Source organism: Anopheles maculipalpis, chromosome 2RL (assembly GCF_943734695.1).
Source record: "Anopheles maculipalpis chromosome 2RL, idAnoMacuDA_375_x, whole genome shotgun sequence".
NCBI classification, from domain to species: domain Eukaryota; kingdom Metazoa; phylum Arthropoda; class Insecta; order Diptera; family Culicidae; genus Anopheles; species Anopheles maculipalpis.
Window position 1 is genome coordinate 7,092,006 of NC_064871.1, and position 15,060 is coordinate 7,107,065.

General features: G+C 44.6%; 1 protein-coding gene across 1 annotated transcript in view; it reads right to left on the reverse strand.

Annotated features, from left to right (window-relative positions):
• The window catches only part of LOC126557487 (hemicentin-1-like), a 52,014-nt gene extending 38,337 nt beyond the window's left edge, over positions 1 to 13,677 (reverse strand). Inside the window, exon 1 of the mRNA XM_050213280.1 lies at positions 13,344 to 13,677. Coding sequence (XP_050069237.1) covers positions 13,344 to 13,677 — 334 coding nt within the window. The remainder of the gene's footprint in view (positions 1 to 13,343) is intronic.
• Positions 13,678 to 15,060: the final 1,383 nt, after the last annotated feature.

Here is a 15,060-nt window from a genome sequence, read left to right on the forward strand (position 1 = left end):
ATATCAATGGGTTCTACCCATTTCTGCACTCAACAACAATGTCACTGCTTCGTGTAGCACTCTGTAGGAAATTCACTTTGGAAAAAGGTTTACCTATGCAGCGCAAAGTTAGGGAAAAAGATTCAACACCAGTTAAAGAATCCTGAACGACGACGATTGCTTTCAGGTTGGTGACAGTAAAAACAAGGTGCGGGGAAAATGCGAGATCTGCTAGGAGGAAAATTCTATTACCAACCAAACACCGCACACAATCTACGACAATTCAATTTGGAGTTGGAAAAAAAGAAACTTACACACACGCTCAAATCGAAATGCTGCATGAGTGCTCGTGAAGATAAGGCCACCACACTATCCTGCGGATTGGTGCTGTCTGCGCTGAGGCGGGATTGTGTTTTCGTGTAGTGACAGGCAAAAGGCAGCCCTTTTTCCTTCGCTGCTTCCACATTCCCCTTACCAGTCACTTTTTATCGCAAAAAGAATAAGCTACTTTTGCCCGTGTGGCACTTGGTTACATCGTGGGACAAATCACACTCACACAGTCATCGAGTGCTCCATGGCAACCGTAAGCTCCTGCAGTGTTGCAGTGTTGCTTGGTTCCCGATGAAAAAGCATCCATCGGGCGGTACCGTCCACCAAGCATTGAGCACAAGCAAGATTGAGCCTGGGAGATCCACGATCATCAGCATATAAAAACATCCATTTCGATCAACTTGGCCGTTGCCGGCGATGTTCGTTCATGCTAAAACGGGACCGAGTAGCGGTTGGATTTGCCGCAATCATTTTCGCATCTTTGATTTTTCAATTCAATCTACCGTCAGCGTCGGGGAAAGTCCCGCAGTCGGTTTCAGTTAGCTTAAGCCGCCTCCGAGTAGATACTGATGAGGGTATGAGATTTTTGTTTTTTTTTTTTTTTTTGCCTTGCTCCTTTTCTTATACTTGTCTCGACTCCGCAATGTTCCATCGTTCGTCCATGTTGATTCTGCAGGTAGTAAATAGGGTCACTCGAGCGTTCCAGCGTTCATCTAAGAATCATATTGTACAATTTATCAGCGCCTCAAGTGGTGCTGGAGAATGATTTAGAGGAAGTTTATCAATTCTGCAGTCGATCGTCGCGAGGACAACTCGCAAGACCGTCTGCCAAACGGGGCTGGAGAAGAGAAATTTTTAATATTACTATCCTCTCAACGCAAAAAAAAGGTGGAAGGCAAAGCGAAACGAATAAGTTAATTGATTTACGTCCCATTTCATAACTGCCCATAGAGTGGAAAGGAAAAAGTTGTGAATGCATGAATGCAAATTGCTAAATTGCATCATTTCGTATCGAGAGCAAAAAAGGGAAGCAGATTCTCATTTCATTTTACGCTGAAAGCTGCTACAATCTGGCTCTTTCTTTCGGTTGCGTACTTCGTCAAGTCGCGCGATCGATGCAGCGTGGTTTGCTGCCGCTACATGATAGGTTAAGTTTACTTCATAAATACTTTCACTCGTCGTCCAGAGCATCGCAAAGATGCGGGACGCTCCCGCTGGACATGGGCAGTGGGTGAACCAATCTTCACAATCTCTTGTATCGCTTGATGCCTTGTTAAAACTTTTCCAATAAAGAAAAAGCGCCAGCAAAGTGGATGAATCGTGAACCACGAGTTGGAACTGCTAGTTCCGAGTGGTGAAAGCATAAAAATGGCAAAGCTCCATCTGATACCATTTGCTAGACATTCTTTTCGCCCGGCTTGGTCACAATCGAACGACCGAAACCGAAGTTTTGTTCAGCTTCTAAATCGTCAGGAAAAGCCGCAAGCAATTGGAGCAAAGTTTGTTTACTGTGTTCCGTTGCCCGTCCCGGGCTACTACTTAAGTGTTTCGGTGTTGATCGAAGCAGCTAGTATGTGGAGGAAGATGAGTTGCTTTCGGCTTGAACCGGCGTGCTGAAAGACTCGATTACTTACGGTCTTTTCCGTCCCTATTTTGGGGATCCGATCGGATGAAAAAGTTTCTCGCAAAACGCTTTTATGGTTGTTATTTATTTCCTGCCTAGCTTTTGCTGCGTGCTTTCTTTCTTACATGCTGTGATCGATGCTAATTATTGGTTATTTATCTACGGCCGTGCTAGAGCCAAGCTGGTTAGGTGCTGGAAGGTGGCGAGAGGTTGTGCTCATCATTAATAATAGTCATCATTATAATCGGTATGATTTTCTTCGGAATGTATATCTTTAGCTCCTAATCAATTAGTTTGATCACGTGCCGTACTGTACGTAGGCAGTTTTCGTACGTTCATTGCACCATTTATGTATCGATTGACCTGTTTTTTTGGGTTTGTTGAATGCTATGAAATGCTGAAGCTAAAATGCAAAGCCAATCGCTTATAAAAGAGTTGTTTCAATTTTGTTGTATCCTCGGAAATTTGTTTAGTTTTGGAATTAAATACTAAAACAAGGAGAGTAGTTTAATTGCCTAATATAATGCTTTGGAAATGCCACTAGCATGTAAAATATTCCTGTGTCTTTCGTTGAGTGAAGGACAGCTCAAATAAATTACTTTGATGTTGAAGATTATTTCCAAAACTAAATCTGAACATTGAAATCCTTCTCACCTCTTTTGCTGTTATCTCCAACAATCACTTCAACTAGAAAACAGTTACACAATATAATTGAAATGCTCCATCCCGAACAAATGGCAGCAGAAAATGTCACTTGAAATGTCAATTTCTCATTCACAACCAGTGCTTCACCAGAGGTGACGTGGTACTCCAGCATTATGAAGAAGACGTTTTGCTGTGTTCATCCTGCTCACGACCCACATTTTACCAACCAGGCACTTTCATCTGGCTGGGCATTGCAAAACTTTCCGAACGTCTTGGGCCCCCTCTTCATCAACACACAAAAGGGCAGAGAGCATTGCCAGCCCGATTCCAAATTGCTAATGTTTTTACGCCTCGAGACAAGCGCGCAATACGCGAAACATTCGATGCTACTAAATAGGGACCATCGCCACCACCACCACCATCGGCAACTCGTGTTTGGATGCCTTGGGGTGCAATTTTATTGTCATGTTTAATGGTGCAATCTTTGCCGAAACTTTGCCCAATTGTTTTGGCAGGCACAATGCTAAGGGAGGGAATGTTGTGCACATGAACTTTGAAGTTAATGGGAAAAGGGGACCTGCCCAAGAATCTGCCTGCTGGTCGCATAAGTTTCAAGTGATCTCATAATTGATAAACGAATTTGTTCTCATTTATTTAAGCCATGCAAATGGGTGAATGAGGAAGACGGACTTGGCAGAGGTTCGGGCGATTATGCAACCATTACCTTCTGTGCTCGTGTGTCCGTCCGCGTGGGGATGGTATTTTTCATTTTCCAAATAGTTTTTACCCATCCATACTAGCGCATAAATTTCCCGGCTTTCACGGATCCCTTTTGGGGGTTTTTGCGCACCGAAAATCGGGCGAACTTTAACAAAGTTGGATTACAAAGTTAGCATTACGGGGATATGTCAAGAATGTTGCTGCAGTTTGCCTGGTAAATGCATCATCCTGATGGCTTTGCATGGTCTCAATTCATTCTCCGTGTTTTTCCGCTCCTTGCCACATCTAATTCCTCTTAAGCAAGCGAACCATAAAATATGGTAAAGACAGGGTGAAGCTGCATCACATCTCCAGCATCGTTTCCTTGCGTGCTGTAGACTTTGAAGCTTAAAACATTGTCGAACGTACATGGGGCTTAATCTTAAGGCAGCTGAAATTGAATTACGACTGCTTCCGGACAAACAAAAACATATTTACATACTAAATTCGATATTTTATGCAAATGCACGACCCGTTGGTAAAGGATGCGGCACCAACACACATATAGCTTACCGTTTACATGGAAAGTGCACAAGATGATGATGATTCGAGCCGGTTGCATCAAAGGCCAAAGTTCGATAGTGTGTGTTCGGATGTGTAGCGCTTTCTGACACTCTAATAAGGTCGATGTTGGATCACATCCGGAATCCTTCGTATCAAAATGGAGATTTTGGTAGCCCAATTTGCATCTAATTCAAATTCTTCATACAGTATCATGGATCAATCGAAATGGGTTTTCCTTTCTTCGAATACGAGCCAAGCCGCTACATGCATTGCCAGTTGATGATATTCTAATAATAATTGACGATGTGCCTTGGACTGGGACGAGACCTGCAATCTAACCACACAGCACATCGAATACTGCAGCAAGAAAGAGGAATTCCCGTCTTTTTCTATCATCCAGCTCAAGAAAAAAGGGAGGTTATTCCGCGTAAGAAAAGTGAAAAATTCCATCACACCAAATAATCCCAACAATTCCCAGCTGGCGGCCGAAAGGCCAACTCGGATAGAATGGCACCACAATGAGACCTCTTCTCGGGTGCAGTGGGTTGGGAAAACTATTTCAAAGTATGGACGTCTATGCGCCTCAGTCAACCAACCATCATTGATCGAATTCGAATTTCCAACCGATCGAAATAGCAGTGTACACGTGATCGTGATAAATTGTGAAAGTCGCACAAGTCCAGAATCCGCTCCGCAAGATTGATGTTCCCGAGGCCGACCGGACAACTTCCGGTCGAGTTCGGGCAACAGGAGCAGGAAGAAAAAAAGAAACAACATCGAGAGCGAGCAAAAGAGAAAAAAGGGATAAAGATTCAGCAAAAGAAAGCTATGTCGTTTGGTGTCCTTGGTTTCTGAAAATGGATGATCGAAAGATAGGACGTCGTTCTCGTCGCTGACTTTCCTCGAACTCGGCTAGGTCACAACCCGTGTGTGTGACTGTGCGCAGGGAACTGCAATAAAAGGGTCCCAGCTGAGGCAGTGAATGAAAAAATGCTTTATCACTTAATTAAGATCATAAATGGACGAAGCAGTACGAGGACAACAGGCGAGAGAAAAAATCGTTCGACGGCCAGTTTGACGACGACCCAGCCAGTGATGATGGCCGAGAAGAGTGAGCAGCATTTTAAATTAAATTCCATTCGCATTTAGCAGATAAGATGAAGGCATAAGAGACCAAGCAAAGCTGGTGATAGCAGCAGCAACAACAAAAAAAAAAAATGTATATAAAAGAAAAATACTCTAAATCCCAGTCGCGTTTTGGTGGTGGTCATTCAGTTTCGCTTTTCCTGATGACAGGCGACGTGCCCGAAAATGTATTTCACGAGCTGACGGAAACGATTGCCAACGTGTACACACACACATACGTACATTCAAAAAACACGGCAACAAAGCATAACCTGTCAACGAAGAAGGACCGGACAGAGAATGCTCGGCTATTGCAATGTCCCAAAACATAGGATCCTTAAGATGTCTGTTTGCTCTGAAGCAGGGATAGCAGCAAACGCAGAAGGGTGTGCTTTTCTTTCTTACGAACCGAGAAATCGTCGAACCGCACATCGTGCCACGAACGGGTCGAGGCATTTTCTTTTTCCCCGTATTGTGCACCCGTTGAGGACGAAACTTCTCTCGACTGGCTGCAAAAAAATATTGTGCACGGTCTACAATTTCACCCGGGAACGCGCTGTTCTAACCGTTGGTCTACGCTTTTGGGTTCGCTTGACTAAAATTCTACTCAAGAATGTGTGTTTTTCAACACGTCTTAAGCGATGTGAAGGGCGTACTATTTTCCGGATTATCCAACGAGAGAACCTCATGTCAACTACGCTAGACGAGCAAGTGTTTCTAAATAATTCCATGAGCGTTTTTCTTCATTGATGCGATGGCTTATCTCGGAAGCTTCTTGCTACAATTGACAGCCTGACACGCGCAACATGAGCTGATCACATCTCATTCATCCAGTCCCCACTGCAACGAGCTCAAGCTAAAGGGATTAAATTCTCGTTACACCACCACCATTTCACTACTTCCCAAGCTAATGATTGTGATGTCTTCATCTCCAAATATTTCTCCCTCCAACGGACGTCACCAGACGTCTGGTCTGGTCAACGCCATGCGGCCAGAGCAGCGGTGGGGAGCGAAAAACCAAAAAAAAGCATCGTGTGAAATCTGTCAGTTTATCCCTCAAGCAGCTGTGTAACCTTATTAAAGCGTACCGGGAACTGGTACTATTCTTGTAAGCCTCCCATCAGACGCTGTTCTTTTCCCACACCGGAGTGAGAAACGAGATTGACAGTTGTTTTCGGCAGGATGTTGTAATTGATCGAATAGCGGGCGTTGTACTGACTGGACGACAGGATTCGGAACGAAAACCAAAAATGCATCCATCTTCGAAGGCGGAAAACGAGGAATTTTTATCACATTCTTTTTGCTTTTGTTTCTTCCCTGTGCCGTTGGAAGAGTCCCAAATTATGTGTAAGAAATAATTTGGAACAAAATGTTCTAAGACCGAATATTTGTGTTTTTCGGCTTATATTTTCTCAAGAAGAGCTGCCTTTCTTCCTAGCGCTTTGCTATAAAATGAGTCGAAACCGCAACCAAGAAGCAGGCACTTCCCGGAAACAAAGCCCTCGTTTCGATGCAAAACTTTTCCACAAACACTATCTTTTATCTAAAGTTTTGGCTCGTGGTCTTGTACCACGCTTTTCTTCTGCTGTTGCTTTCCACACTCTTCAAGTTGAAGAGATTCGAGGGATGAGAAACTTGTGATGGTCGAAATACAAACGATCGCACGATACTTTGGAACATGATTAGATAACCGCATGTCACACAGGGCAGGCCTACAGTCCGGAGCTGGTCTTTTGCATAATTCTTGCATAAAGTCGTCTATCGTTCACGGTTTCTGAGCTTATCGTTTTGGCTCTGTTATGATTATGAATGCTTTAATTTTTGAACTTCAATTTATTTTACGCAGCTTACAAATGGTGGGATGTAAAAATATTATTTTAATGCTTTGTTTCACACTCCATGCTCCATTTTGAGAATTTGTATATTCTTACTGACTATCCCGCTTGAAAGCTTTAAATTCTATTAAACAATTCATAGCAAGCATTCAACACCAATCTGAAGGATTTTACGGATTACAAAACAATTCTTGTCCAACGAAACCAAACATTAGCTAACATCTCCTAACTACTACAAAACCTCACCGCATAATGGCCACGAATGGCACTTTATCATCGCCCAACTAAGACGTTAGACACCGCGACGGGGATGGGAATAACATTTCCGGCCCAGCACGGAACAAATAAATTGAATTATTGTCCCCAAGATGGCGTCCCGTGTCCGAAAAAAGCCGCGCCAAGTGTAATCCCACACCAAAGATTACCGCTAAATGGTGGGATCATTTTTCATCTCACTTAACGTACGGCTGTGGTCGAGGTCGAGTTTTCTGGAGGACATTTTCTTGACCCGGTCCGACGCTCTGCTAGTCGCGACAGTCGTGTATTACACACGCCCAACTTTTGGGCTCATCGACCCCCTCCCCCTCCCCCTTCCCCCATATCAAAACGTGTAAACATCATCATTACCGAACGATAAGCGCGTATCGGATGACACAATGGCCCCAACTGCGTTTATGATACTCGTTCGGGCGTGCGGAAGACGAGACCGTTGGCGTGCAATTTTTCGTCTACTGGTCTGGCCCGAAAACTGTCACAAACGCTAGCAAGACATGAAAGGGACATGCCGTGTAATGATTCATTTATTAACTCTGCCATTGCTGTGCTGGAAATGCCCGGACTTGAGTGTCACATGTGCAGAACAAGCGTGAGAAAAAAGGAGTTAGCTATCGGTCAGGATTACCGGACCATGGTTTTTTTGTTTTTTTGGTTATTCGTCTTGCAATAAAAGTCTCCCATTTTCATCATCACCATCATCATCAGAATCATTACCATTATCATTGGCCTGATTGCAAACATGCCCAGCATATAACTGTTACCATCATTGTGCTACTCATGCGGATATGGGTGTTTTTTTCTTTATGCGACGACGACGAGCCGTTAATGTTGCAGTACCACCGGTGTTTTGTTGGTGTTTTGTCACCAGAGCTTGTGCTGAAAATTCGTACCACCGACTCGACAAAGTGGGTGTGTATAACGCACCAGAACGAAGCTCGGACGGCTCCCAAGTGGCGTGGGCCTCAATTTGTTCAACGATTTTGTTTGAGTAGGACGGCGTTGCCTCTCAAACGGTGTGTAGCATGTTATGGGCCACCTTGCTGCTGCTGCCGGCGCTACTACTTATGTAATTATCGTCTCGTTTAAACGATGTTTTTTTGGGGCAAGATTTTAGCCTTTTTTTCGTGCCGGTCAATTTGTTAAAGTCGCCATGAAAATGACATTTCTTCAGTTGAGAAGGGACAGAACGGGCTTTTCGCCGCTCCGCACGTGTTCAACAGCACGGGAACTCATCCGTCATTGCTCGTGGGAGCTGAGTGGGAAGAAAGGGATCCGCACCAAAACGGAATTGAAGAAAATTGGGGGAGCAAAAAAAAACATGCTACATTAATTTATTTTGCCACGACAAGGTATCCACCTGACCACACTGTGTCCTTAGGGCTTAAAGAGCGCGTGCTATGGATCATTCTCGTTTGTGCCAAAATGGGGCGACATTTTGGCCCAGAAGCATGGGCAAAGAAGCCCCAAATGCGCGTCCCAATCATCATTCGTTTCGATTCAACCCCGGCAATGTCTCCAGATCGGTTTCCGTTTGTCTGCGTGAAGGAACAGCAATCAGCCCACTCGGTTCTGTTTCCAACGATACAAGAAGATACCTATCCTTCTTTTAAACGTGCTTCCTGAGATCTCCACGGGGCAAAAAAAAAATCCCACCTCTCATAAGTGTGAGTTACAGGGAAAAAGACCCTCCTCCCGGAACGGCGAGAAGGTTTTCACGTTTTATTTCCTAATAAACTTTCGCCAATGAAACATAACCGGTGGTACGTGATTCGCTTTTGGGGCAGGTTTTACTGCTTTATTTTTAATGAGATGGGAATGGGTCACCACCGCCGTACGGTGTGTGTGTGTGTGTGTGTGTGTGTGTGTGTGTGTGTGTGTGTGTGTGTTTGTGTGCCGGTAACATTAAACCATCATACCCTTCCCGGGTGTTGGGCGCGGCACGTACGCGAAAATGATTCCCGCTGGAGAGAGAATGTCAACCGGAACGTGAAGCATATTGGTTGGTGAAAGGAATGGGAAGCTTTCTTAAAAAATGGCACACCTTTACACTTCGCTGCCATTTAAATGGATGTGTTTGGTTAGGTGAACCTCGGGTTCGGGTGCAAGGAAGCAAGGGAAGTACCGCGGGAAAACGTGGAAGATGTTTCGAAAATGTTTTAAGCACCATTTTCTGCGTTTGGCAGAATGATAAGCGGTTAGCGTCACATAAATTGGTTCACTTGTCTTTCCGCGATTTTAGGGACCGCGGACTCTTGGAGCGGTTGCCATCGTTCGACCAAGCAATGTCTAGAGGAATGGCATTTTAAGCGTATATTACAGTAAACATTATGAGACGAGTGAATTTGTTCACCCTGCTTTTCTGGGATCGGCGTTGGAAGGTGCTCTGAATGTTTGGGTCGTTAAATATTGCTCGTGGCAATTAAATTATCGTTCCCGGCTTCGGAAGCATAAATTTTGCGACGAAATCACATTTAACCGTGCGATCGAGCACTGCTGCATGATGATCCGATTCGGGCACACGCTGCCAGGGTGTTTGGTATAATTAAATGTATTAAAGGCACGTACGGACAACTTCGCTTCACCATCGCCATACACATACCGATCAATATGCTCGATCAACACAACGTCCCGTCTTGTCTTGTGAGATGCTGATTATGCGCAGGTGAAATGCAATTACCCTACTCAGTTAGCCAGTTTTCTCCCTCTCTCTCTCTCTCTCTCTCTCTCTAGATCAGGTGTAAATTTGCTTTTCCACAGGCAAAATTTGCATCTCTTATCGCATTCTCTTATCGCAAACGCTGCAGGCAGCTTGCTGGACCACATTGCCGAATGACCCTGGGTGCTGTGGTGCAGCAAAACTGCATTATCATTGCAGTTGGCGAAACTGGGAGGGCGTTCTATGGTTCAGTGCGTTGATTGAAGGCATGCAAACGTGCACGTGCAATATGCTTGTCTCGAACTATTGGCATCAAGCACTTTAATCTGGTGCGACAGTGACTAGCCTCATAATTAGCTATTATGTCAACGTTCGCTTTAGATTGAAGAGACACAATCGATGTGACACTTTGTTTTTATAGCACCAAGGGATGCAGTTTATAGCCCGCCAAACGAAACATCCGCTTGGAGCGAGCCTTAAAGTAGCGTACATTCTCCATCCTGTTCAACAGTGCAGCACACTCTTGAATAAAGCACACAGGTTCCGGCACAACAAATTTCCGGACGATGTGCACGCGTGTGCTCTACACTCCCGCCGAAAGAGTACCGGTAATTACGGAAGCTGCCGCAGCATCACCATCATCTTCACCACCCATCCAAACCCATCACGTCATAAAATATTCATATGCAATTAAGTAACGGTAGCAAACCATTCATTTTCCGGAATTTCCTCGGATGTCTTGTGTGGCTGTGCGTGTGTTTCGGGATTTCCCTTGGATCCAGGATGATGCGTTTTGTTGGTGGGTTTGGTAAATCCCCATAAACGGCCAGTTGAGCGAATGCACCGAATGGATGCGGACACGCTCACAGTGGAATCAATTAAAAGCCCATCAGAAGCTCGCAACGTTCGCTAATCCACGGGCTGGGGCCTCAGGATTCTGGACGCTTACAAAACGTCAGCATCAATCAACTGTGGTGGTGGGAACAGATTTGCTCGTTTCCTTTTTCTTCGGAGCGGATGAATGTATGTGGAGTCCTTCATCATGGGGGAGAATTGTGGAAGATAATCGGTGGGTGATTTTGGCACGCATCAATATTGCAAACGGCGTTTGTGGTAGTGAGTAAATACTGGCAGTAAATTTTCCTTTCTATACAAAGGAAATACTACCCTTGACGTGTGTCATGGGTTTTTGATATGAAATAACGAAAGAAGATAATTAGTACTGTCATTGTAAATGATTAAAATATACCCCGAAATGTATGCAATCTTCCATACTTGGGTGTCATTTAGCGGAACATCACTAATGATTGAAAATCAATTAATAGCAATGAAGGTATAACATTATTGATCAAAATATATTCCATAATCATTAATGTATCATCATATTATACCTGTTGATTTAATTTTTCTTGTAACTAATGATAATCACATCACATTGTCTACAAGAACGAAACGTAATTCATCGAATTAGCACCAACTCCAGACAGCGTGAAACAGCATCAGACGTACTTCAAATAATGACTCAAGCTTACAACATTAATGCCATCCCTTGCAGCACACGACGAATATGATTACACTTTGCAAGTTTTTGCTCGTGTGCGAAGGGTACGCAAATGCTTTGCCTGCTCGCAGTGCAGCGCTGGTATCAGAGAAGCAATATATATTCACGCAGCAAACTTCAAAGTAAACTCGTAGAGATGACGTAAAAAAAAAAGATTAAAAAGGACAAGCTTTCCCACTGTCTGCCGTCTGGATGCGCCCAAGGTTTACAGCTTTGAAGCTGAAAAGCACCCGCGCGATTTTATTCGCGAGACGATCCCGCAGCAGCAATTGGGCACGAAACTTGCCAAAGTAGTATATGCAAAGTGACGATAAAACGTGCCTTTGGCTGCACTTTCCACCAACTAGATTGACTTTAACGCTTGCTTTACCATCATTACCAGATTTTGTCCCTTTTTCTGGAGGCAAGAGCTGTCGGTAGTGAGCCAGCGAGCGTACGGTGTTAAATTAAAAACTCATTAAATTTCTCCTGCGATCATATTCATCAATCTCCTAATTGAATGAGCACATTTTCCTGGCTCCATTTGCCGAGCGTTTGCATTACACGCGCACACACCCACACTGGTGTAGGCCACCTGGATTGGCAGCATGATGGATGGTGTGTCTGTCACATCCACCGACTGCTTAACTTAACGAAGCCCTCCAAAGAAAGCATCTGTTGCCAGTTGCCTGCCAATCTACGGCGCGTTCGGCTTGGCATGGAGTTGTATAAAAGAAAAAGGGGGCACTGAACAGCAACTGAACCCTTCCAACAGACACCCTCACACCCACCGGTAGACAAATAACGCCGTGGTTTTCATATGATTTGTGCGAAATCACGTCAACACTGCTGCACACCGCGAATGAGCGGGATTGAATATTAGTCATCGCGTGGTACAGCGAGATAGTGCCGCACTGATATCACTAACGACACTGTCATAAAATATTCGGGACAAATTCACGTCCATCAACGGTGTCAGCACGAGCAATCACTTGCCAACCAATTGAAACGCGCATTGGGGAGCTGTGAAATGGAAATCCTGGCATAAATGGGGGGGAGTCCGTGGCGACGACGAATGGGTTTATCGCTGAAAGGGTTATGAATGTGATTTCAAAGGACTCCCTCGTGTACATCACTCACATCACGATGAGGCCCGGTTAAGCGATAGCTGTGCGTGTGTGTGATGACAGTTTTGATGCAAACGAGCCAAACACGAATTAGCACGGTTGTGAGGGAGCGGTAAAGCAGTGAATTTGAGTCGAAATTTATGGCAAACCGTTTGTGGTCGACGTTTGGCATGTGTCAAAGCAGGTTAATTTTGATGTGCCGCAATGACGAATGCAAACTTTTTACGGCTAAATAATTGGTTGTGCATGTCGAGATGAGATATGGCGTGTTGGAATGCGTGGATTGCCGTGATGGCGGTTATGAAGGTATTAACAAAAGAGAGATATTTCTTTTTAGTGGCGAAGTTTTGACGAGATTTAACATTTTGGAAGACGTTTTGAGGTAAATGATTTTTAGTGAAGGCTGTTGCAGATGAGAATCGTGGCAACAGCGCTAAACACAATGCCACTTGGATTACTTTTTGTACTCATATTCAGGAAGGGCTCCTAAATCCTAGGGTAATTGCACTTCGAGGGAAAACTCGATGGTACTGTTGATCGTTCACGCGGCACAACCATCAAATCTCATTCTCACGAGGTTAATGTGTTCCAGAAAAAGGAAACAGTAAGCCTAGAAGTATGCAATATTTTAACAACTATTCATCCAGTTTAAATTGATAGTATTGTCTGTAGCATTACATTTATTGAATAATTTTATTCAATAAATGGGACATAATTTCTACAAAACCAAATAAGCAATTTGAATAAACAGAACCCATCAATTGTATACTTCAAGACAGTGTAAATCAGCTGCTAGAAAATCTCTAGGAATGCTCTAGGAATTGCTTTCCAATTTTGCTTTTAATTTGCTTTTCCCACCTCGTGCCGCACGCTAAACTATATCCAAACAGGTACATTATTCAATCATACCGGTGTGTAACGTGTAAAAAGAGATGCCACTCACCTATTCTAATATTTACAAGCGTGTGTATCAGCAGCACGGCCACGACTAGCAACAGGTGCAGGTGGGACCGATGGTAGATCCTTCCGCGAATTTTCCACCGGTTCGCACCACGGCTGTCTGTGCAGGCGTCTGTGTCCGTTGGCGAGGAAGGCGTAGTACTAGCTGTGCCGTGTTGTGGCTCCTCCCGTTCCTCCATCTCCGTACCGTTACCGTTGATTCTGCACCGTACATCATACCATGCACCGTCTTGAGCCGTCGGTCCTTCATCATCGGATTCACACACTCCGGCGCCGGAAGCACCAGCTCCCAGCCGCCGACGGTTGTAAATCTCCATTCTGCCACGCCACGTGCCGGTTCGTTCTAGCTCTTTCGCACTCTTCCTTCGATGGGAATCGATTATTTATGCTACGCAGTTTTGTTTACCCGGCGCGCACGCAACACCACGAACCGCGTCACGTCACTGTTTAATGGGGCCGTGATTTGTTATTTTTACTCACTGACTAGCCCTCGAATGTGCTAATGTAAATGTAAGCATTTGTTGTGACTTTCCGTTTTTTTTTTTGTGTTGAGCTCTCGACTAAGCTCGGTCGTAAAACTTGCTTAATAGAAAGCACCAACCAGCGGTCGGTGTGGGCTTCTTGGGGACATTAAACGCGACCGGAAGGGGGAGAAAATGTTAGTGCCCCGAACTTGTATTCCCTTTTTTTTTTTTTTTGGCTGGCAAACACACCAACAACAATCTACAACACTTCAATCACTTTGGGCAACATTTCACATTGGCCTAGAAAATTACCCGAAACCACTCACTACTAGCGACCATCGTTCACGACTGCTCCCGAAGCCCGCAACACACGTCCGTCGAAATGGAAATCCATCACCTGCAGAAAGAGACGTTGATAATCCGAATGGAGTGTGAATGAGCGCCAAACAATTCGAAGTGAGTATGGCAAAACTGAACACAATCGCTGGTGGAGTTGAGATTTGTTTAACCTTAAATCAACCGGCGCACGCACACCGGCAATCACATGCAAAAACTAGACGGGACTAATGTGCAAACCCACCAAACTACCCAGGAAGGGAGGGGGGGGGAAGGAAAAACGGAACAGAAAAACAAAAACACAATTTAACGACCGAAAATTAATGTGACCGTGCGACGTTCGTGAAGGCGTTGGCGGCATTTCTTCTACCCGGTGGGCCAACGGTTTCCCGTAGGTTTGATGATGTTATTCACGCGCCAACAAATCTAATTGCTCTACTCGTTACAATTCTTTGCACATAAAATGCTTGCTGCTGCCGTACATTTGTGCAGCCGTGAGATGCCCCGAATGCCCAGTTTAGTGGAAAAACCGTGCAAACCGCAACAATAAAGGTTTGCGTTCGCTGCTGGATGGCTTGGCTCACCATTTTTGGTCTCGGGGTAGTTTTCGGGCGATCTCGTCACGTCCTTCATTTGCCTTCAACGTTTGGGCCGGGCCGGTGAAATGGTTTGAAAGGAGCATGCTAGATGTGCGCGATATGCCGACACTGGGCGAGCAAAAAAAAAAAAACGGCTGAAAAGCTACTCGTTTTTAACTCAAATTTTCATTCGTGAGCTATTTTCCCGCAGGCCACAGGAAACAAACGAAAAACGAAAACGTGCAAACGAAAATGAAAAAAAAAAAAAAATAACCGAAACCCGGTCCAGATTTTTCTCACATCATAATTGGTTTTTCTCGGT